The 21,033-nt window shown below is 44.3% G+C and overlaps 1 protein-coding gene across 2 annotated transcripts in view; it reads right to left on the bottom strand.

Moving 5' to 3' along the window:
- Positions 1-2,002: 2,002 nt before the first annotated feature.
- MTHFD1 (methylenetetrahydrofolate dehydrogenase, cyclohydrolase and formyltetrahydrofolate synthetase 1) overlaps positions 2,003-21,033 on the bottom strand; it is a 76,405-nt gene continuing 57,374 nt past the window's right edge. The window contains exons 19-28 of one of the 2 annotated variants that reach the window (XM_025391198.1): positions 20,404-20,472; positions 19,999-20,110; positions 19,763-19,902; positions 17,421-17,462; positions 13,889-13,989; positions 12,275-12,452; positions 8,049-8,156; positions 7,035-7,187; positions 3,591-3,684; positions 2,003-2,245 (exon numbers count right to left, since the gene is read on the bottom strand). In XM_025391198.1, coding sequence (XP_025246983.1) covers positions 3,595-3,684; positions 7,035-7,187; positions 8,049-8,156; positions 12,275-12,452; positions 13,889-13,989; positions 17,421-17,462; positions 19,763-19,902; positions 19,999-20,110; positions 20,404-20,472 — 993 coding nt within the window. In that variant the 3' untranslated portion in view covers positions 2,003-2,245; positions 3,591-3,594. Of the gene's footprint in view, positions 2,246-3,586; positions 3,685-7,034; positions 7,188-8,048; positions 8,157-12,274; positions 12,453-13,888; positions 13,990-17,420; positions 17,463-19,762; positions 19,903-19,998; positions 20,111-20,403; positions 20,473-21,033 lie in introns of both variants that reach the window. The other variant, XM_025391199.1, reaches the window with a different exon arrangement.

Genomic DNA, 21,033 nt, shown 5'->3' with positions numbered 1-21,033 from the left:
GAGAATCACTTGAACCTGGGAGGCAGAGGTTGCAGTGAGCTGAGATCACGCCACTACACTCCAGCCTGGGCAACAAAGCACGACTCTTGTCACTCCCACCAGAAAAAAAAAAGTACCAGAAGCGCCGGGCGCGGTGGCTCAAGCCTGTAATCCCAGCACTTTGGGAGGCCGAGGCGGGCGGATCACGAGGTCAGGAGATCGAGACCATCCTGGCTAACATGGTGAAACCCCGTCTCTACTAAAAATACAAAAAACTAGCCGGGCGTGGTGGCGGGCGCCTGTAGTCCCAGCTACTCGGAGGCTGAGGCAGGAGAATGGCCTGAACCTGGGAGGCGGAGCTTGCAGTGAGCCGAGATCGCGCCACTGCACTCCAGCCTGGGTGACACAGCGCGAGACTCCGTCTCAAAAAAAAAAAAAAAAAAAAAAAAAAAAAAAGTACCAGAAGCAATTAACTGTGCAAACAGGGCCTGGATGATGCTTTGCAACAGGAACTGACAAGTGCTTACAATGTGCCAGGCCCTGTACAAAGCATCTTAGATGATGTGTTTGAGTAATTCCAGAACCGCCCTCACGAGGTAGGTACCAACAGTGCTCCTATTTCCATGGTGAGGATGTGGAGGCAGGGAGGTGGGTGAGGCTCTGCGCCACAGAGCTGGGGCTCTGCATTGTGACCCCTTTGCCATATGCCTCTCAAGGCACTGCTATCATTTCTGTGGACTGTAAAATTGACTGTATTACAACATTGATGTGGACCTAGGGAATTAAAAATAATAAAACCAAGGTCACTGGGAAAAATACTGCTCTGCCAACATCAGCAGGGTTTAGCACTGGCACCAGTGACAGGCAGCATACTCTGGAAGGATCCAGTGGAGGAAGACAGAGGGGAAAAGGGAAGGAAACAAATGGGAGAGGAAGAACAGAGATAGAAGATAAAGAACAAGAAGAGAAGGAAAAATATTTCCTTTTATTTTTTTAGACAGAGTCTAGCTCTGTCTCCCAGGTTGGAGTGTAGCAGCATGATCCTAGCTTACTACAGCCTCTGACTCTTGGGTTCAAGCAATTCTCGTGCCTCAGCCTCCCAAGCAGCTGGGATTATAGGTGCCTGCCACCACACCCAGCTAATTTTTGTATTTTTGGTAGAGACAGGGTTTTACCATGTTGGTCAAGCTGGTCTTGAACTCCGGACCTCAAGTGATCTGCCCACGTAGGCCTCCCAAAGTGCTGGGATTATGGGCATGAGCCACCACCACGCCCAGCCAGAAGAGGAGGAAAAAAAACATTAGGTTGGTGCAAAAGTAATTGTGGTTTTTACCAAACTAATGTTTTAGGAAAAAGAAAGTCTAGGTCAGACATGGCGGCTCATGCCTATAATCCCAGCTACTTGGGAGGCTGAGGCAGGAGAATCGCTTGAACCCAGGAGATGGAGATTGCAGTGAGCCGAGATTGCGCCACTGTACTCCAGCCTGGGTGACAGAGACACCGTCTCAAAAAAAAAAAAGAAAAGAAAAAAAGAAAAAAAAGAAAGTCTGTAGGGAAGGGTAGAGCCCAGGCATTTAGAAGAAACTCAATGAATACTTGCTGCACCAACAGAATAGAGGCTCACCTAAGGCTGGTGCTGTATGACCATCCTTCTTGAGAACTCTAAATATAGAGTGCTAAAGCTGTGACAGAAATGGGAATTCCAAGGAAGTTCAGGCAAAAACTTGTATAAGCAATACTTCCTCAGGGTAGAAAAACAAAATTCAACAACATAGAAAGGTATAAGATAAAAAGGTAAGTCATTAGCTTCCAACTCGACCCTCTCAGGAGGTCCCCTGAATTGTGTGTCCTCTCAGAAATACACAAGCATGCATACATTTCCCTCTAAACACAACAGTATCATAAAGGGCACACTGCAACTTGCATCTTCAGCCCAAGGGTCTACCTGACAAATGAGCTCACAAAGGACGGCAGAGACCTGTGGCACAGTGTGTTAAGGCTGTAATTCATATTGCAACACCAAGATGGCAAAATTATTTCCTTTTATTCTGTGGAACGTCACTAAAGTAAATAGACATGTGCATGATTTAAGTTAATTTATACATGATGAGAATTAAGGCTGAAAATGACTTCCGGGGAAACTCCTACTATTAGTTTCTGGGCAGGGGCTGACTTCTCTTGGCTTCCTTATGCTTCCTAACTCCCAGTGGGCCTGAATAGACACTGGCCAGACTTTCAAAGTGGCTTCCTGAAGATGGATGAGGATCTGGAAGGAAAAACAAACAAGAAATAATGTTTTCTCTAAGCACTGAAATGTTTCCTGTTCCTTCCATACTGCACCATTACCCACTCACATTGCCAAAGTTGTTAACATTTACATCCTTTCCCACCACCAGCTCTTCTAGGACATGTCCATAAATGGACTTGAATAGTGTTCTAGCATCAAACTACAGTTTGCTTCTACTTGGACCTTAAATTTCTCAAATAATGCAAGAGCTTTTGTTTTGTACTATGACCATTTGATATCCTTGTCTTTTCCAGCTTTTTCTAGTTTTTCTCAGGTCCTTCCCCATCCTGTTCCACACTGGATTTGTAACTCTAGGTCATTTGCATGCTTATCAGAATGCCCCTTCACTAATGTGCAAATGAGGCTTCAGTTTCCCAAAACTCATGTCTTCCTTTTTTCTTGGTTAATTCCTCATTTTGCTAAGTACATTGCTAAATAACTTCTTAGGAAGAGATGTGGGGCGGCAAACCCTCGCATGTCTGAAAACATCCAGATAGATTCGGTTAGGTGTGATCACATGTTGAAAGTCATCTTCCCTGTAACCTTACAGGACACTCCTCCATTGTCTAAAAGCTTCTTATTGCCAATAAGACGGGTGTTAAGTCTAGTTCTCATTTTTTTCATAGGCAAGACACTTTTTTATTCTCTGGAGAAAGATGTTGGGATTTTCATGTTTGACATTTTTGAAATTTCAACAGGACGTGTCTAGGAATATAAGTGCACACTGCAGCTTGCTTCTTCAGCCCCAAGGACCTGCCTAAGGAGAGACACGTCCTGTTGAAATTTCAAAAATATCAAACAATGCAACGTCACTCACTGTAGTTGGTACTCAGGGCCCTTTCACCTAAGGCCCTAAGAACTTCCAGATTGGTCCTGTTTCCTTCTCTTTTCTATTATACTTCCTAAGACATTTACTAACTCTTGCCTTCTAACTCCCTATTCAGAGTATATAGACCATCAGCTGTTCCTGACCTGCAATGTGTCATCAACTCTGAACCCCAAGCCTCCTGGGGCTTCAGCAGAGGGAGTCTAATGCCTCCTGTAGTTTCCTCTGTAGTTTATTGGACAGCAGTTTTCTCCCCTACACTGTCAACCTGTGACAAGCCATGCTGCACTTCTTCCAAAAATGTGTTGAAATATAAATATTTCAACTCATTGGTTATTGCCAACTCTCATTCCTATCCCCTCTCCCCTCAGGGAAGTCTGAAAAGAAATGTTTTGAAAGCATTAGAATGTGATTTTTTGTAGCGTCAGTTTGAGCTCTATAATTCATAAATAAGCTACATAAGGAAAAAAGCAAAATTCTTACCCAGTAACAACTTACCTGTTTAGAATAATCCATTCACCTGTTCTGTTTCAGGGTCCAAATCAATATCATAAAAACAGGGCCGGGTGGGGAGTCCAGGCATTGTGCTCATCTAGGATGTAAAAAAGCATTACAAATAAACTAAAGCTGGGCACAGTGGCTCACGCCTGTAATACCAGGTTGAGGTGAGGATCACTTGAGGCCAGGAGTTCTAAACCACCCTGGGCAACATAGTGAGACCCCCACCTCTTCAGAAAATAAAAAATTAGCTGGGTATGATGGCATGTGCCTGTAGTTCCAGCTACTTGGGATGCTAAGGCAGGAAGACTGCTTGAGGCTAGGAGTTTGAGGCCACAGTAAGCCATGATCATGCCATTGCCTGGGCGACAGAGCGAGGCCATGTCTAAAATAAACGTAAAGTCATCTTTACTTTCACTTTTCCTTCAGAAAGAAAGCCCAAGGCACAAAGATAGAACATCATTTTATAGTTGTCAATAAAGTGGGTACTCTTCTTGTTACATATTAAAAATCAAGTCACTAATCCTGTTAAAAAACTCAGAAACTGATCCCAGGCAGGCGTGGTGGCTCATGCCTATAATCCCAGCACTTTGGGAGGCCGAGGCAGGTGGATCACCCAAGTTCAGGAATTCAAGACCAGCCTGACCAACATGGTGAAATCCGGTCTCTACTAAAAATACAAAAATTAGCTGGGCATGGTGGCGTGTGCCTGTAATCCCAGCTACTCGGGAGGCTGAGGCAGGAGAGTTGTTTGAACCTGGGAGGCAGAGGTTGCCGTGAGCTGAGATTGCGCCACTGCACTCCATGCACTCCAGCCTGGGTGACAGAGCGAGACTCCATCTCAAAAAAAAAAAAGAAACTGATTCCTCATGTCCTTCTGCAAACCAAATGCCAGCCTTCGCGGTCATCTTCCATGTGGTCACAAGCAGTAGCAGGAGGTGTTTCCACCTTCACCTTACACGCATGAGTGCTGGGGAGTGCAGGAGTTGCTCACTCACCTCCTCAGCTCACACTTTGCAAGACCAAAAGGAGGTGGGGGGCTTGTCTGCTTTTAAATTTTGTTTTATTCAGTCTTGCTAGCTGAGCTGCCCATGTGATTTTTGCTTCAGCAACACGACGGTAGGAGTTAGTATCCTTTAACTTGGGCCAAGACACTTTTGTACATAATCTAGACGGTTTTATAATCACTATTCTTACTGGCCCAAAATGGCCTTCTAAAACTAAACTTGTAATGCTTACAAATTATATTTGTACTCACTGCTTTTCTAAAGACTCAGCTTTGACAAATTTCTACTTAGATGCAAATATGTATGGCTTGCAAGTGAAAACTCAGTATATTTTTATCTGTAACAATGTCCTATATAATGAATACACACAAGTTCCAAATTAAATCTAGACAGGAAAACAGCTTAGGTTACTTCTAAAACTTAACTATAAAAAGGTTATTAAAAAAGAATGAGTCATCTTCTGTAACACAAAACATCATCAATACTTTAGAAAACCTCATTCTGACTGACTTCTGAATACCAGTCAATATTCCCCAAAACATTATAGGGATCTGACAACTGGTTTATATTCTCATACCGTGTAAGAGGTAAGGAGGTGCTAGGTGTGAGACAAGTAGGAGAAAGGAAAGGATGGGTCCTTAGACCCAGCAGAAAAACCAGAAGATGACATTATAAAGATAAAAGACACATGCCCATTGTTGTAGACATACATGTACATGTCAGCAGAAAACCCTAAAGATGGTTCCACAAACAGTGATGAGTAGGATTTTTGATATTTTCACTCCTTCCTCAAGAGGATTTTCCCTCCTAAACACTGGTCACTGATAATCAGAAAATACACAAAAAAAGAAAATATTATGTGTACACACATGTATGAACTTAGATATAAAGTTCTGAAAAGAAGCCATCACACTTTGAATTAATATAGAAAATATTCAAATAATCTGAGTCCTGTTAAGGCCCCAACGGCAACTGGAAGGTGTTAGAATAGTGATTAAACCATTTGATCATGTGTGGAAACATCTTGGTCCAACTTAAAGTTGAAGGCCTCTGACGCATACTTTGTTCTAAATGAGAAAGTCTTGAGTTGGGCAGGCTGTGTCTCTCTCCAACTTACAGCCTGACTCTTACTGGCCTGACTGCTTCCAGATTTGCTTTCACCTCTACTGTTATCCTTCTCTTCATGTGAAGATCAAAAGTGACAAGAAAGAATACAGCTACCCCTCTTTCAGCTGGTAGTTGCTGACAACTTCTCCAAAAAGAACACCACATATTTCTGCAGTATTCAAGGTGCTGGGAAAAAATGGTGGAACATTCCTACCAAAGGGGATTTCTACAAATCCTGGAGACTGATGTACATCATAGCAAAGCTAAGCCTCCTGCTCTCTAGAGGGCTAAGGAGGCAGTGAGATGCAGGCATTTGTGCTAAGCACCACTGTGATGTGATGATGTTGCCCTACAGTGTGAACTGAGGGCAGCAGGGCTCTCACCTTTCATAATTTGCCCAAGGCCAAGATCTGGAGGTGAAAATGGATTCAGCTCTAATGTCCTATGTTTTCAACTCTATAATGCCACCTCCTACCACTTTCTTACCATACTGAAAGAATGACATAAATCTAAAAGGAGATACGTTGGTTTCTTTTCCATGTGTGTTGGTTTAGTTTAATATTTCAATCCTATATTGCATGGCAGTATAATCTGTAGACATAGGATACAGGGCAGATTTAGGGGATAACCTAGATTCAGGATCCATGCTAACCTTGGAACAATGTCAGCCCAAACTATGATTTTGTCCTTAAGCATCCCTCCCCTCTGCTTCCCAATTGGCAATATTCTTCCTTGAATATGCATAAAATCTGTAAGATAAGAAAGCACTGGATACCTCGTTCACCTTGAAGTGTAAATAAGCAACCTCACCTTTCATATCTCAAGGGTCCCATGTGCATTTTTTAATGGGGAAATTCCTTACTCAAAAATAATAAACCCGCTGAATTTCAGGCATAAGTTCTAGGCCTGTCAGCAAGACCCTGGGGGCATAAAACCTCTGTCCCTACCTCCTAGGGCTGTTGGGGGACTGAGTTAATCTATGTAAGGCTCCCAATAAACATTAACTGTGATTATGTTAGCACTACCCCAGCCTATCAACTGGGATCATCCTAGATTCAGTGAAGGGCATACTGCCCCTGGGAAACAGAATTTTTTATTCAGTATGAGTAGTCATGGCATCATTCTTGAATTGACACCAAGATGGTCCACAGCAAGAGCTATATAGGTCCTGCTTTATAGCTTATGATCCACAGCAATCATAATAGGCGTGATTCCAACTTTCTTCTGGGCAGCGAACTCTGCTCACTTGGCATTTGCTTGATGGTTTCAGCAACACACTTCAGACAAGAAGTGCAGATGCGCCCGCTCCTCCCTTGCAGCACACACTTACCGTTCCTACTAAGGGGTACAGAAAACCAGCCCCGACGCTGGCGCGGATGTCGCGAATGGGCAGAACGAAGCCTGTAGGGACACCTTTTTGCTCTGGGTTGTGAGACAAAGACAAGTGTGTTTTAGCCATGCAGATGGGGAGATTCCCAAAGCCCTGGGGAAAGAAGGGAAGACAAATGAAAAGATGACAACACAGCAGTGACCATCTGGGCCCTGTGATTACATGGATTCTTCCTTCCATTTATTTGAAACATGCAACTCCCTTTATATACATCTCTATCTTGCTGTCCTCCAGCTTATTTATTATGCCAAAAAACAAAAAAAAGAACTCTGTTGAGTGAGGGAGTTATGTACTCACAACTGTAGTCCACAAGTGAATATTTTATTTCCATCTATGGAAATAACATAAAACCAATTTAAAATAACAGTTTGGAGTAGATATGAGAATAAAATTGGAGAGGGTCAGGTGCAGTGGCTCATGACTGTAAATTCCAGCACTTTGGGAGACTGAGACGGGTGGACTGCTTGAGCCTAGGAGTTCGAGACCAGCCTGGGCAACATGGCGAAACTCCATCCCTACAAAAAACACAAAAATTAGCCAGGTGTGGTGGTGCGTGCCTGTAGGCCCAGCTACTCAGGAGGCTGAGGTGGGAGGATTGCTTGAGCCTAGGAGTCAGAGCCTGCAGTGAGCTGAAATTGTACCACTGCACTCTAGCCTGGGCAATGGAGCCAGACCTTGTCTCAAACAAAAAAACAAAAACTGGAGACATTCTCAATATTTTGGTAAGACATTCTGCATTTCCTCATGGATTTCTACACATTCATATACCGCCTATGGCTAAATAAAGAACCAGGGACTGTGCCGCCTAATCCAAACCCAGAATTTCAGAGGAGAGAAGGCTGCCACCCACAGAAGTGAAGTAATGGGTACTTGCCAGGGTTGGGAGGACCCAGAGATTGTGACTCCAGGCCTGCTTTGCAAAGAGTTGAAAGGACAAACTAACCAAAAATCTACCTGCTTTGTGTAGACTTCAGCTTTGTGTTGAGCTTCGGGGAGTAATTCAATGTCATCTGCTCCATAGATCTTCTGTGCAATGATCCTGATTTTATCCTCGACTGGGAGCTAAAGCACAAGAAAGAGATGGTGACACCATGACTGGACACATGTGAGGACATTTAACCAGGACATAGCCACATTCTAGGTCAGAGTCCCTAAAAGGGGCAGAAGATGGTTTTTATATAAATATATATATGTGCAAATAGTTTGAGGTTGATTGGGTTAAGAACACTTTCTCTTTCCTTTTTTTTTTTTTTGAGATGCAATTCCAGCCAGGCTGGAGTGCAATGGCGCGATCTCAGTTCACTGCAACCTCTGCCTCCCGGGTTCAAGCAATTCGCCTGCCTCAGCCTCCCGAGTAGCTGGTATTACTGGCATGCACCACCAAGCCCAGCTAATTTTGTATTTTTAGTAGAGAGAGAGTTTCTCCATGTTGGTCAGGCTGGTCTCGAACTCCCAACCTCAGGTGATCTGCCCGCCTTGGCGTCCCAAAGTGCTGGGATTATAGGTGTGAGCCACCTCGCCCGGCCAGGAACACTTTCTTTTAATATCAAGCCTCAGATTTTATAAGTGAAAATGTCCCACAGAGGTAAAGTTTTTATATCTATATATGCATACATATATATACACATACATGTATTATATATATAGATATAGATACACACATGCATTAATATATATTAAGGTTTTATGTAAGTACATATTTAAAATCTATTGCTAAGTACATCATAAACAGTATTGCTGACTACCCAAGAATAATTATTTCTTCATAAATAAAAAGTAGATGTTCAGGCTGGGTATGGTGGCTCATCCCTATAATCCCAGCACTTTGGGAGGAGGCCAAGGCAGGAGGATCACTTGAGCCTAGGAGTTTGAAACCAGCCTGGGCAACATGGCAACACTCTGTCTCTTTAAAAAATAAAAATTTTTAAATAATAAAAATTAAAAAGTAGGTGTTCTAATACTGGAGATCAGTCCTGTCAAACCAGATCTGGGGACACTGTTTATGAAATAAGACAACCAATGTCCATCTACATAATTCCCAGTTTGTATATGAGAGGCAGATGCTACCCTTAACACAATTGATTAAGTGCAAACACCAGGAATTAGGAAATAATCATAAAAGCAAAATCACCTAGGTATTGGAAAAAACAACCCAGTGATTTACATGATCAACACGCATTGGGTGTGTCCACTTTCTGTGGCACCTGAAGCAAACAGTGCAGTGGACAGAGACCAATGGTCTGGCTGGTGAGGGCTCAGTCCCATGAGCTGTTTCCTCTGGGGCAAAGCCTTCAGAGAAGTGGAGCTGGTTTCTTAAATGCTGTGTAGACTAGTTCAGGGCATTAAGATTCAGAGAGAACAGCATAGGGAGAGGTTGCCTAAAGGAAATGAGAAGGAAAGCTACTCATGGGTAATTTGGATGAGCAAATTACAAAAATTAGGCAATATATCTGGCTTTATACTCCCTAGCAACTAAAGCTAAAAGAACATATTAGGCAAGTTTTTATTTATTTATTTATTTATTTATTTATTTATTTATTTGAGACAGAGTTTTGCACTCGTTGCCCAGGCTGGAGTGAAATGGCGTCATCTCAGCTCACTGCAAGCTCTGCCTCCCAGGTTCAAGCGATTCTCCTGCCTCAGCTTCCCAAGTAGCTGGGATCACAGGCATGTGCTACCACGCTTGGCTAATTTTGTATTTTTAGTAGAGACGGAGTTTCACCATTTTGGTCAGGCTGGTCTCGAACTCCTGACCTTAGGTGATCCACTGCCTCAGCCTCCCAAAGTGCTGGGATTACAGGCATGACCACGGCGCCCAGCCAAGTTTTGTTTTTAAAAGGAGCAATAATCTATATCTATAAAAACAAAAATTCCCTTTTGAACTAAATAGTGATAATTTATGAAGGGGCTTTGTATAATGGACATGAATAAAGTGAATCTTCAATAAGGACTTTATAAAGATGAAACAGATTATTTTCATATGCATCTCATAACTGGAGCTCTATAAATGCCAAGGCACATTTAGAACTTCTGAAGCAAAAGCACTTTGGTTGAAGGGTGATTTAAGACTAGCAGACGCTGAGTAAGACAAAAAGTGGCAGCCTCCTGTTTGCCAGAATGGATAAAAGTTGCAAGTAGAAATGGGTTCTAAAGTCCGTATGTCCCTGCTCTTCCAGGTCTCCTGCTGGTTTTCAAGGACTGGGTTTCCAGTCTTGGGTGCTATGCATGGGAGCGTGGAGAGGGTGCCTATAAATGCTTTGCGTTTGTGTACAAATTTGGGTTTATGGCATTTTTCTAAAAAGATGATTGCTGAACAGATTTTAAAACTTGTCTATAAAACCAAAGCTCAACAGGAGAATATCAATGTCAATGTTAATTAACTGTAAGTGTATTATATCTGCAAGAAGCAAAGAGAAATAAGAGAACACTAAAACTCAAGAGTAATAAGTTTATTCAGGGCTATTTTTGAAAGTCTATGATTATCTATTAAAAACCAAGCCAGGCCAGGCACAGTGGCTCATGCCTATAATCCCAGCACTTTGGGAGGCTGAGGCAAGAGGATCACTTAAGCCCAGGAGTTCAAGACCAGCCTGAGCAATATAGGGAGACCCAGTCACTACAAGAAAAATAAAATAAAACAAACTGTTTTTTTTTTGAGACGAAGTTTCGCACTTGTTGCCCAGGCTAGAGTGCGTGCAGTGGTGCGATCTCAGCTCATTGCAACCTCCACCTCCCAGGTTCAAGCGATTCTCCTGCCTCAACCTTCCAGCCCCAGCTGATTTTTTTTATTTTTAGTAGAGATGGGGTTTCACCATGTTGGCCAGGCTGGTCTCCAACTCCTGACCTTAGGTGATCCACCCGCCTCGGCCTCCCAAAGTGCTGGGATTACAGGGGTGAGCCACTGCGCCCAGCCAATAAAACAAATTAGCCAGGCTTGGTAGTACATGTCTGTGGTCCCACCTACTCAGGAGGCTGAGGTGGGAGGACCACTTGGGCCCAGGAGGTTGAGGCTGCAGTGTGCCATGATTGTACCACAGCACTCCAGCCTGAGCAACAGAGCAAGACGCTGTCTTAAAACAAAAAACAAACACACAAAAAAACCAAGCCAAAAACTAGTCTAGAGAATAGGAAAATTAACTACAGCATATATCTCATATTCCTAACAAAGTTTCCAATTGTTTTTTCCATACTACTTAATGTCAAATCACATCCTGAAATACATTGGACAGATAAATGAAAACAAAACACAACCCTATAATAAGAACAACCTTTTCCTGAATTAACTTTATTGTATCATAGAGTAAACAGGGCTCTACTTAGACCAGGTGTAATTTAATTTGCTTATGATGGAAAAAATGATGAAGCTTCCTGAAGTACTTTGGTTTTGCATGTGAGGGCCCTGAAATTGAGGCAGCACCTTACTGGGAAGTGAGCCTGGGGGCCCACTTCTTTCCCCCTTTACTGAAAAGCCATCAGAAAAATTTTGTAAGCTCGATGCAGCCCCTTACCAATCTGCCACATGGTTGGTGCCTTGTGTTAAAGGCTACAGTGAATTACATATTTGGTCTATACGTAACCTTCTCTTCTGCCACCTGTACTTTGACCCTTTTCAAAGTTAGGATATGAGCAACGGTTCCCCCGCCACCCTGGGGTATTCCTGCTTAAATCCTCTCTGTAAGTGAGCAATGGCATATGTTTATAAGAAGGCTGTCTGGGCAGACGCAGTGGCTCACGCCTGTAATCCCAGCACTTTGGGAGGCTGAGGTGGGTGGATCACGAGGTCAGGAGTTCGAGACCAGCCTGGCCAAGATGGTGAAACCCCGTTTCTACTAAAAAAATTAAAAAATTAGCCGGGCACGGTGGCAGACGCCGGTAATCCCACCTACTCAGGAGGCTGAGGCAGGAGAATCACTTGAACCCAGGAGGCAGAAGTTGCAGTGAGCTGAGATCATGCCTCTGTACTCTAGCCTGGGCAAAAGAGCAAGACTCTGTCTCAGAAATAAAAAGAAGGCTGCCTACAGGTCGTAGTCCAGGCTGTGGTTGGGTAACTCACCTATATGGGAATCAAACCACAAGGCTGAAGCTGCGAAGCATGGGGCTCTAATAGAAGTAGCCACACAGAAACTTCACTGTGCCCTTTTCGTCTTTTTTCTTTTTTTTGCAAACAGCAAATCACCCACCTTGAGGTCATAAAGGAGCTGGAAGCTGCTGGGTGCTTGTGCTGCTCTCTGGACGGCCTGAGCCAGGGCTAAGGCACCCTTGCCCCCTTCTGCCCAGTGAGTGCACTTCACGGCATCAAAAGCCCCATGTTCTCTGGAAAGGCGGCTGATGAGGTCCAGCTCAGCCTCTGTGTCTGTCCTGTAAAGGAAGCACTTCATATGAAAGCATGGAAAATAGTTGGAGAGACAGAGTCTGTCTTCTTTTTGCCATTAAACCTCATGTGAATCACCCACTGATAAACAAACATTAACTAAGAAATTCAGCCTGGGTTTGAATCTCAGGTCTGAAACTTACGAGCTGGTGACTTTTGGCCAGTTACCTAAGCTTTATGTGCTTCAATTTCCACCTGGGTAATATGAGAATAATCACAGCACTTATTTCATTGGGACATCATGAGACTCAGATGGTAAATTCACGTAAAGTACTTGGAAAATTCCCAGCACTCCACAAGGAATCAATAAATATTAGCTTTTAAGAATTCTGCTGGCTGGGCGCCGTGGCTTATGCCTGTAATCCCAGCACTTTGGGAGCCTGAGGTGGGAGGATCACGAGGTCAGGAGATCGAGACCATCCTGGCTAACACGGTGAAACCCCATCTCTACTAAAAATGCAAAAAATTAGCCAGGCGTGGTGGCAGGCGCCTGTAGTCCCAGCTACTTGGGAGGCTGAAGCAGGAGAATGGCGTGAACCTGGGAGGCGGAGCTTGCAGTGAGCGGAGATCGTGCCACTGCACTCCAGCCTGGGCGATAGAGAGAGACTCAGTCTCAAAAAAAAAGAAGAATTTTGCTTCCCATTCTACTGTGGTGAGGCCATTATAACAAAACCCTGACCACCAGTGCAATACCTAAACAACCCACACAAGTTCTTGCATGACCCCTTCCAGTGTAATATGCCCAATTCTTTGTCAAGACAACATCCCACCAGATCAGTAAAATAATGGAACACTATAGGCCTATGACCTTCTGTTAGCATAAAAGGCCTCTAAAGTTGAAAAACGAGGCCGGGCGCGGTGGCTTAAGCCTGTAATCCCAGCACTTTGGGAGGCCGAGGCGGGTGGATCACAAGGTCAGGAGATCGAGACTATCCTGGCTAACATGGTGAAACCCCGTCTCTACTAAAAATACAAAAAATTAGCCGGGCACGGTGGCGGGCGCCTGTAGTCCCAGCTACTTGGGAGGCTGAGGCGGGAGAATGGCGTGAACCCGGGAGGCGGAGCTTGCAGTGAGCCGAGATCACGCCACTGCACTCCAGCCTGGGAGACACAGTGAGACTCCGTCTCAAAAAAAAAAAAAAAAAAAAAAAGAAAGAAAAACGAACACCGAACTTCAGGCTTGTGTGTTACTTCCCCCAGTGGAAAGAAAAAGGGCCCACAGGAGCTGAATCTGACTTTGGGACCCTCGGTGGGTGAGGTGGTGAGCACGTTGTGACGTACGCAGTGCCTGTCATGGTGCTGGCTAAAACCACAGGCTATAATAGCAGTAACTGAAAAACAAAATAAAGCTAAAAGCAGTGCTGTACAATCAGCTCCAGAAGATTTTCCACATTCATCCTTTTCTCTTACACTCTACACTTACTTGAATGCATTCACGGCCACTACTACTGGAATTCCAAACATTCTGGCATTTTCAATTTGTTTCTTCAAGTTACTGAAGCCTTTTTCAACCAGCTCCAGGTTCTATAAAAACAACAGTGAAAGGTCTACGAGATCAGAGAGTTGAAAACCACTGCAGGTTCTTCTTCAAAGGCAAACAACCTCCTTGAGCCAGCAGCCACTCACTGTCAGGACAAGGAGGCCAAGAAAGAAGAGAAGGTCCCTTGGTGCATTTCTTCCAGTGCTGTGAGTAGATGCTATGGAGGACTGCAGCTTTCACTCCAGCCTATGACACTAGAGTGGAGCTCTGCTTGTTTCCCAGCCTTCGAGAAAAAAAGTGCTGGTATATTTGCTGTCATTATGCCATAACATTATAGCTTATTTGCTGTTTGAAAGGAGTTAGTTACCCTTACCCAAATTATATTTACAAATTGTGTTTTTAGATTTTATGTATTCGTAGGGGTATGATAATACAAATTGACTCTACTCGGCACAGAACAGACCCTTCCATCAGAAGACAGAGTCTAACAACATAGTGGCTGGCACAGAAGAGGTATTCGTTACATGGCTGCCGTAAATACTGCCAGGAAATATGAAGTAAGCAGCGATGTTTTCAAAGGTTTTAATGAACTCGGCTGTGAATGAGGGCAAGAAATAAGATAAATACTGTCTTTAGGAATCAGGCCAGTGGCTGGGCCCAGTGGCTCACACTTGTAATCCCAGGACTTTGGGAGGCCAAGGCAGGAGAATCCACTTGAGCCCAGGAGTTTGAGACGAGCCTAAGAAACATAACAAGACCCCGTCTCCACAACTGAAAAGTTAATTAAAAAAAAAAAAAAAGGCCGGGTCTGGTGGGGTGGCTCACACCTGTCATCCCAGCACTTTGAGGGGGATGAAGTGGGCGGATCACAAGGTCCAGAGATTGAGACTATACTGGCCAACACTGTGAAACCACGTATCTACTAAAAATATAAACATTAGCTAGGTCTGGTGGTGGGCACCTCTAATCCCAGCTACTTGGGAGGCTGAGGGAGGAGAATCACTTGAACCCCAGAGGCGGAGGTTGCAGTGAGCCGAGATTACACCACTGCACTCCAGCCTGGCGAAAGAGCAAGACTGCATCTCAAAAAAAAAAAAAAAACAAAAAACCGAGCTGAACGTGGTAGCTTACACCTGTAATCCCAGTACTTTGGCAGGCTGAGATTGGAGGATCACTTGCGCCCAGGTGTTCGACACCAGCCTGCCTGGGCAACATAGGGAGACCTTGTCTCTACGAAAAATTAAAAAACTAGCCTGGTGTGGTGGCATGTTCCTGTTCTTCCAGCTAGTTGGGAGGCTGAAGCAGGAAGACTGCTTGAGCCCAAGAGTTAGAGGCTGCAGCTATGATCACGCCTCTGCACTCCAGCCTAGGTGACAGAGTGAGACCCTGTCTGTCAAAAAAAACCAAAAACCAGCCAGGCGCGGCAGCTCACGCGGTCAGGAGATCGAGACCATCCTGGCTAACATGGTGAAGCCCCGTCTCTAATAAAAATACAAAAAAATTAGCCGGATGTGGTGGCAGACACCTGTAGTCCCAGCTACTTGGGAGGCTGAGGCAGGAGAATGGCGTGAACCCGGGAGGCGGAGCTTGCAGTGAGCCGAGATGGCGCCACTGCACTCCAGTCTGGGTGACACAGCGAGACTCCATCTCAAAAAACAAACAAACAAACAAACAAACAACAACAACAAAAAAACCAAGTACTACAAACTAAAGGGAAGCCATTAAGGAAATGTACCTTTAAGTATGTTTACTGCAGCCCTGCTTGTAGCATTGGAAAATTATAAACATAAACCTCTTCCAAGGGGGACTGGGCCAATGAATTACAATACATACACTCAATGAATATTTATCATGCAGATGTTATGAAAGTGAGACCCATCTGTGTTAACATGGAACCTGTCCAAGACGTACTAAAGGTGCAAAACCATGGAGAGCTTAATTATTCCATTTTAGGACAAACACAAAAATACATGCGTATAATTCACGATAATTTTTTAAATGTTGAGAAATATGCTCTGAACTGTTAAGGGGACTCAACTCACATATATTATATTCTTGTAATGTTTGTTTATTATTTTTTACAAAGGGTATATTACTATTGTAGGCTTAACAATACATTAAATATTTTAAAAATAAAAGAGTCTTATAAAAATACATATACTGAATCATGAGCAAAACCCAGCAGTAATGTTTGTGGATACCAAAAAAGCAGAAATGGGTAGGATAAAAGGTGGAAAACAACTGATTCATTATAAATATGATTTATGCTTTTTTTCCTTTAATAATTGAAAACTGAGATTATGATTTATTTGAGCTTCTAAAGAACACTGCTAATTCTTTACATGAAAACCAATTAATATGTAAGGCTGATCAAGAACAGTTTTAAATAAGCAGAATTTCTTAAATGAAGACACCAGCTGGGCCAGCTAGGGGCAGTCACTGTAATTAGACACAGGAAAGGCTGTGGGGTGGCAGGAGGGCCAGAACTGTGAATTCCCCTCCTACGCGTGAATCAGACAAATGACCATAAAAGGCAAACCATAACTCAGATGACAGGCAGACTCAAGGTACCAGCAATTTTTTTCTAGCCAGTTTTGAAATACTTCATTTGGGGCCTGAACACTGACCCTATATTGCGTGATAATTTAAAAGCCTTCCAAAAAGGCAGAAAAATTGAATTAGCAGTGACAGCAGGTGACCTTGCCACCTTATCTGATGGCCTGTCTCTCCTGTAACCACCCCAAACTGGCTTCAGAGATGTTTCTTTGATGGTAAATGACATAAATATGAAAAGGTTTGAGCTCACAGTTGTTCTCTAGCTTCCTGTTTGATGCTATAAATATCCAGGAAGCTTTGTCTAGAAAAACCACCAGAATCCTGACCATGTATCTTGGCCCTTTAATATCGCTTTAAATCTGGAGAGGAGAAGCCATTTCAAAAAAGGTCTCTACTTGTTTCTGATCTGAACGGCATTTGGAACTTACCCAGCCAATGCAGGGAAGACAATGGAAGGGAACTGCTATTAGTCTAGGACAGGGTTTCTCAGCCTCACACTCCTGACATTTGAGCTGGATAACGTTGTAGGGGGCTATCCTGTGCATTAAAGGATGTTTAGCCAGCATCCCTGTTTCTACCCACTAGATCCTAGTAGCACTCCTCACTTCCAGTTGTAATAATAAAAAAAAGTCTCTAGACATTGCCAAATGTCCCCGGGGTCAAAATCAGCTGTTGAGCAGCAACCACTGGTCTAGGGCAGTGGCTTATTGACACCCTATGTAGGACAATTCTGTTTTGTGAGGCCCATCTTCTCTATCTACTCATTTAATGTAACTACTCAGCACACTGCAGGCCTTTTGGCACCCTGCACCCTGGGTCACAGCAATAACCCATTCATTTCCACACGGGCCAGGTGGAGAAATGCTGATTCAAAGTGTGGTGCTTTCTAGGACACGTGATGAGAAATAACTGAGGTTACCTCCTCTATGTAAGCCTTGGGAAGAGGCAGTCCAGCAGTGACCTGGAAGGAAAAGAAACAGAGTCAGAGGCATTTCCTATTTAAATCTCCTAGCTTAAAACGGTGCTTGTCATGTGTTAAAGGCAAGAGGCTGCAATGCTTGCAGACTGTACAGTAGTGTAAGATTATTTCCTGCCCTAAGGACTTAGGGCATGTGACCAATCACACAGCACAGAACAAAAACGACTGCTTTGAGCAGCGTGGAAGACCTCTATGACCTGAATTAAGCAGGTGAGAAGGATCAGATCGATGGTGGGAGAAGTGGAAAGGGGTGTACCCTAGGCAGATGCAGTGACTCATCGAGTGAAGGCCATAGCAGTGAGGTTGGGAATCAAGGGCAGTGTGGGGAAAGAGGAAGCGGTCGGGCCTGCGGAAGTCACCCTGGGATGTCTGTCGATGGAGCCTGTGATGAGCCCTGCTGTGGTTTCATGAGCTGGTCCACAATGCCAACCCAGCATTGGTGGAGCTGAACCATGGTGTAGGGTCAATACAAACAAGAGGGAAAACAATACAGAAAGATTTTCTTTCTCTTTTATAGAGTGTATCTAAAGGATGGAGATGTCTGGTGCCACCCTCCCCCTCAACGCCCCCCGGCCCCCAGTCTTGATCTATGCCATGGCTCAGCCCTGTTGCATCCACAGAATTGAGCAAGTGGGTGAAGGTGTCCATTTCATGGGCCCCACCATGGGCAGTGGATAGTGATTAGGAAGCTCCGTCCTCTCCCACTGCAGTGAGACCATGGTGCTCCAACTCCAGAAGGGGTCATGAGGAGGCAGAGCAAGAAGCAAGGACCTTACACGTAGCTTCCCGTCAGTAAGGTAATGGGAGCAGGACGCCTACTCCCTTGACAGAGCCATATGTGCAAATGTTCCCCTCCATGCACAGCATTATAGGACATTATCCTGACTGTGAGGTCAGGAGGAAGCAAGGAAAGGAGGTGCGATGGTGTGAGGGTGAGTGAGGGGTATAAGAGAGAGGAATGTTAGTTGTGACTGGGGAAAAAAAAGGGAGTCTATTCTGCGCTACTAGCAGAAAGGGGTGTGCTGGGTTGGGAGTGCCTTTGGCACTCAGGGATAATTAAGACTGGATGGGGTGCTGGGGTTGTTATGGCAGCATTCCCAGTGTGCTCTGGGGACCCAATCCTTTGAAGGGGTCCATGAGGTCAAAACTATTTCCATAAGATTCCATAACATCTTATGGCCCTTTTATTCTCATTATCATCCTCTCATTGAGCATATAATGGACTTTTCCAAATGTTATGAGACATGTGATGTCACAACAGATTAAGTACTATCTTCAATTAAGCCGGACCCAGAGAAGATCTGAAAAATGGACAATGCCTAAATTTTGTTGGGAAAAGATAGTGCATTTTCATGTTTACAAAGTTATTTATGTTAACATGTAATTCAGTTTTAATTTCTAATGTGGTAAATATCAATAGCTATAACCCACGTGAACAAAAGCTCTTTTAGGCCCTCAATAACTGTCAAGAGTGTAAAGAGGTTCTGAGGCCAAAACAGAGAACTGCTACATTAGAACAAACCCTGACCAAAAGAAATTTGATTGTTATCCTGTAGGTGAGGGAAGCCTTATTTCCTAAGTTACAATACAAGCTCCTGGTGGACAGGAATTTAATAGTTTTTCAAATGATTTCAGAAAACTAGCACCATGTCTTTTCATGTAGGACCTAAAGAAAAGGTGTTAAAATACTAGGATAAAAAGTAGAGTAGTAGGAATTTCTAAGCAGTAAGAATTCAGAGAAATACAAAATTCAGGCTGGAGGTGAGGATGAGCCAGTCTCCACCTGTTTCTCTGTTACCAGGGCAGCCCTGGGCAGATCTGTCATTCTCCTCTCCCCTGCTCCCTCCCTAGGGTGTGGAGGCCCTGTCCAGCATGAACTACTCAAGAAGGGGCTGACCTCTGTCTCAGCTAACTGGTTTGGGTGGCTGGTTGCCAGTGTCACTATACAGACGGATGCAGATTTAAAAAGAACAGTCTGAACATAAAACAGTTTTTTGTGGGGCTAGCCAAGCACACGTCCTTGGAGGGGTTTAGATGTTGTCAGATGTCCTCCGAAAGGCAGGCCAGGCAGCCGATTTTGGCCCTCTTAAAATGCTGAGCGCTGACGGTGCCTGTGAGTGATAAGGCAGCCAACACAAGGGCTGTCTGCCCATCCCTTGCTTTTGCTGCCTATTAATCACAAGGATAAAAGCAGCTCAATAAAGAAACAGGCAGAAGTCATCCAACTTCCTTTCGGCCGTCAGCACACTGCTGATAATCAGACACTTCAACCCACTGCTCACCGTGGGGCCGCCCCCGTGCATCTTGAGAGCTCTGACAGTGGCAACAAGCACCACCACGTGAGGGCGGAGGCCGGAATACCGGCATTTGATGTTAAAAAACTTTTCCATTCCAATGTCTGCTCCAAATCCCGCTTCCGTCACTGTAAGGAGGAAAGCAACAGTAAAAATGCCATCCCAATTCCCCTGATGTTAAAAGAAATATACAGTCTATTCACTGGTTTTGCAAAAACACTAACCTACAAACCCTTCTGGTCCAACAAGCTTCAGTGCGATCCGGTCTGCAAGGATGGAGGAATTGCCGTGTGCGATGTTGGCAAACGGGCCAGCATGGACAAACACTGGAGTGCCCTGTGGAAACCAGGACACCGTGAGCTGAGCTGCCAGTCCTGCTTCAAAGTGGGATCACACACTCAAGAATATGGAATTGATTTAGAATCAGAAGGAAAAATACTTCCCAGAGGGAAAATACAAAGTCATCTCTTTTATTTTAGTAACCTCCCAGTCACAGGTGTGAGGAAGAATGAGAAGAAAGAGATGAGCAAGTGGAGAAGGTCTTGACTACCCAGGTTAAGTGTGCTTTATAACCACTCTGCTCTGACTGTCCAAAACCAATTCAAGAAGGCAGGAGTCACTCTGCTCACCTCCAATGTCTGCATGAGATTGGGCTTGATTGCGTCCTTCATAAGCACTGTCAATGCACCACTCACCCCCTACGAAACAAATGTGTGCAGCGTGAACTCCCACCAGCAAAAAAACTCAACCTTCTGAAACCAATATTTGACATTCTAGGCTTACCCATGTTAGCCATCTTGGACCAACTGATACTTTCACCTGAATCAGACCATTCATGGTTTCTTTCTGGATATGCTAGGAAGTTGCCAATTATTTATTTATTTATTTTTTGAGACAGAGTCTCGCTCTGTTGCCCAGGCTGGAGTGCAGTGGTGCAATCTCGACTCACTGCAAGCTCTACCTCCTGGGTTCATGCCATTCTCCTGCCTCAGTCTCTCGAGTAGCTGGGACTACAGGCACCCGCCACCACGCCCAGCTAATTTTTTTGTATTTTTAGTAGAGACAGGGTTTCACTGTGTTAGCCAGGATGGTCTCGATCTCCTGACCTTGTGATCCACCCGCCTCGGCCTCCCAAAGTGCTGGGATTGCAGGCGTGAGCCACCGCGCCCGGCCAAAGTTGCCAGATAGAATAAAAATGACATTCACATGTAATTTCTGGAAAAACATGTGACTCTGGAAACAAGCATCTTTATCAAGCT

Source organism: Theropithecus gelada, chromosome 7b, assembly GCF_003255815.1.
Source record: "Theropithecus gelada isolate Dixy chromosome 7b, Tgel_1.0, whole genome shotgun sequence".
In the NCBI taxonomy this organism is placed as follows: Eukaryota; Metazoa; Chordata; class Mammalia; order Primates; family Cercopithecidae; genus Theropithecus; species Theropithecus gelada.
This window is presented reverse-complemented; position numbering and strand designations above follow the sequence as displayed.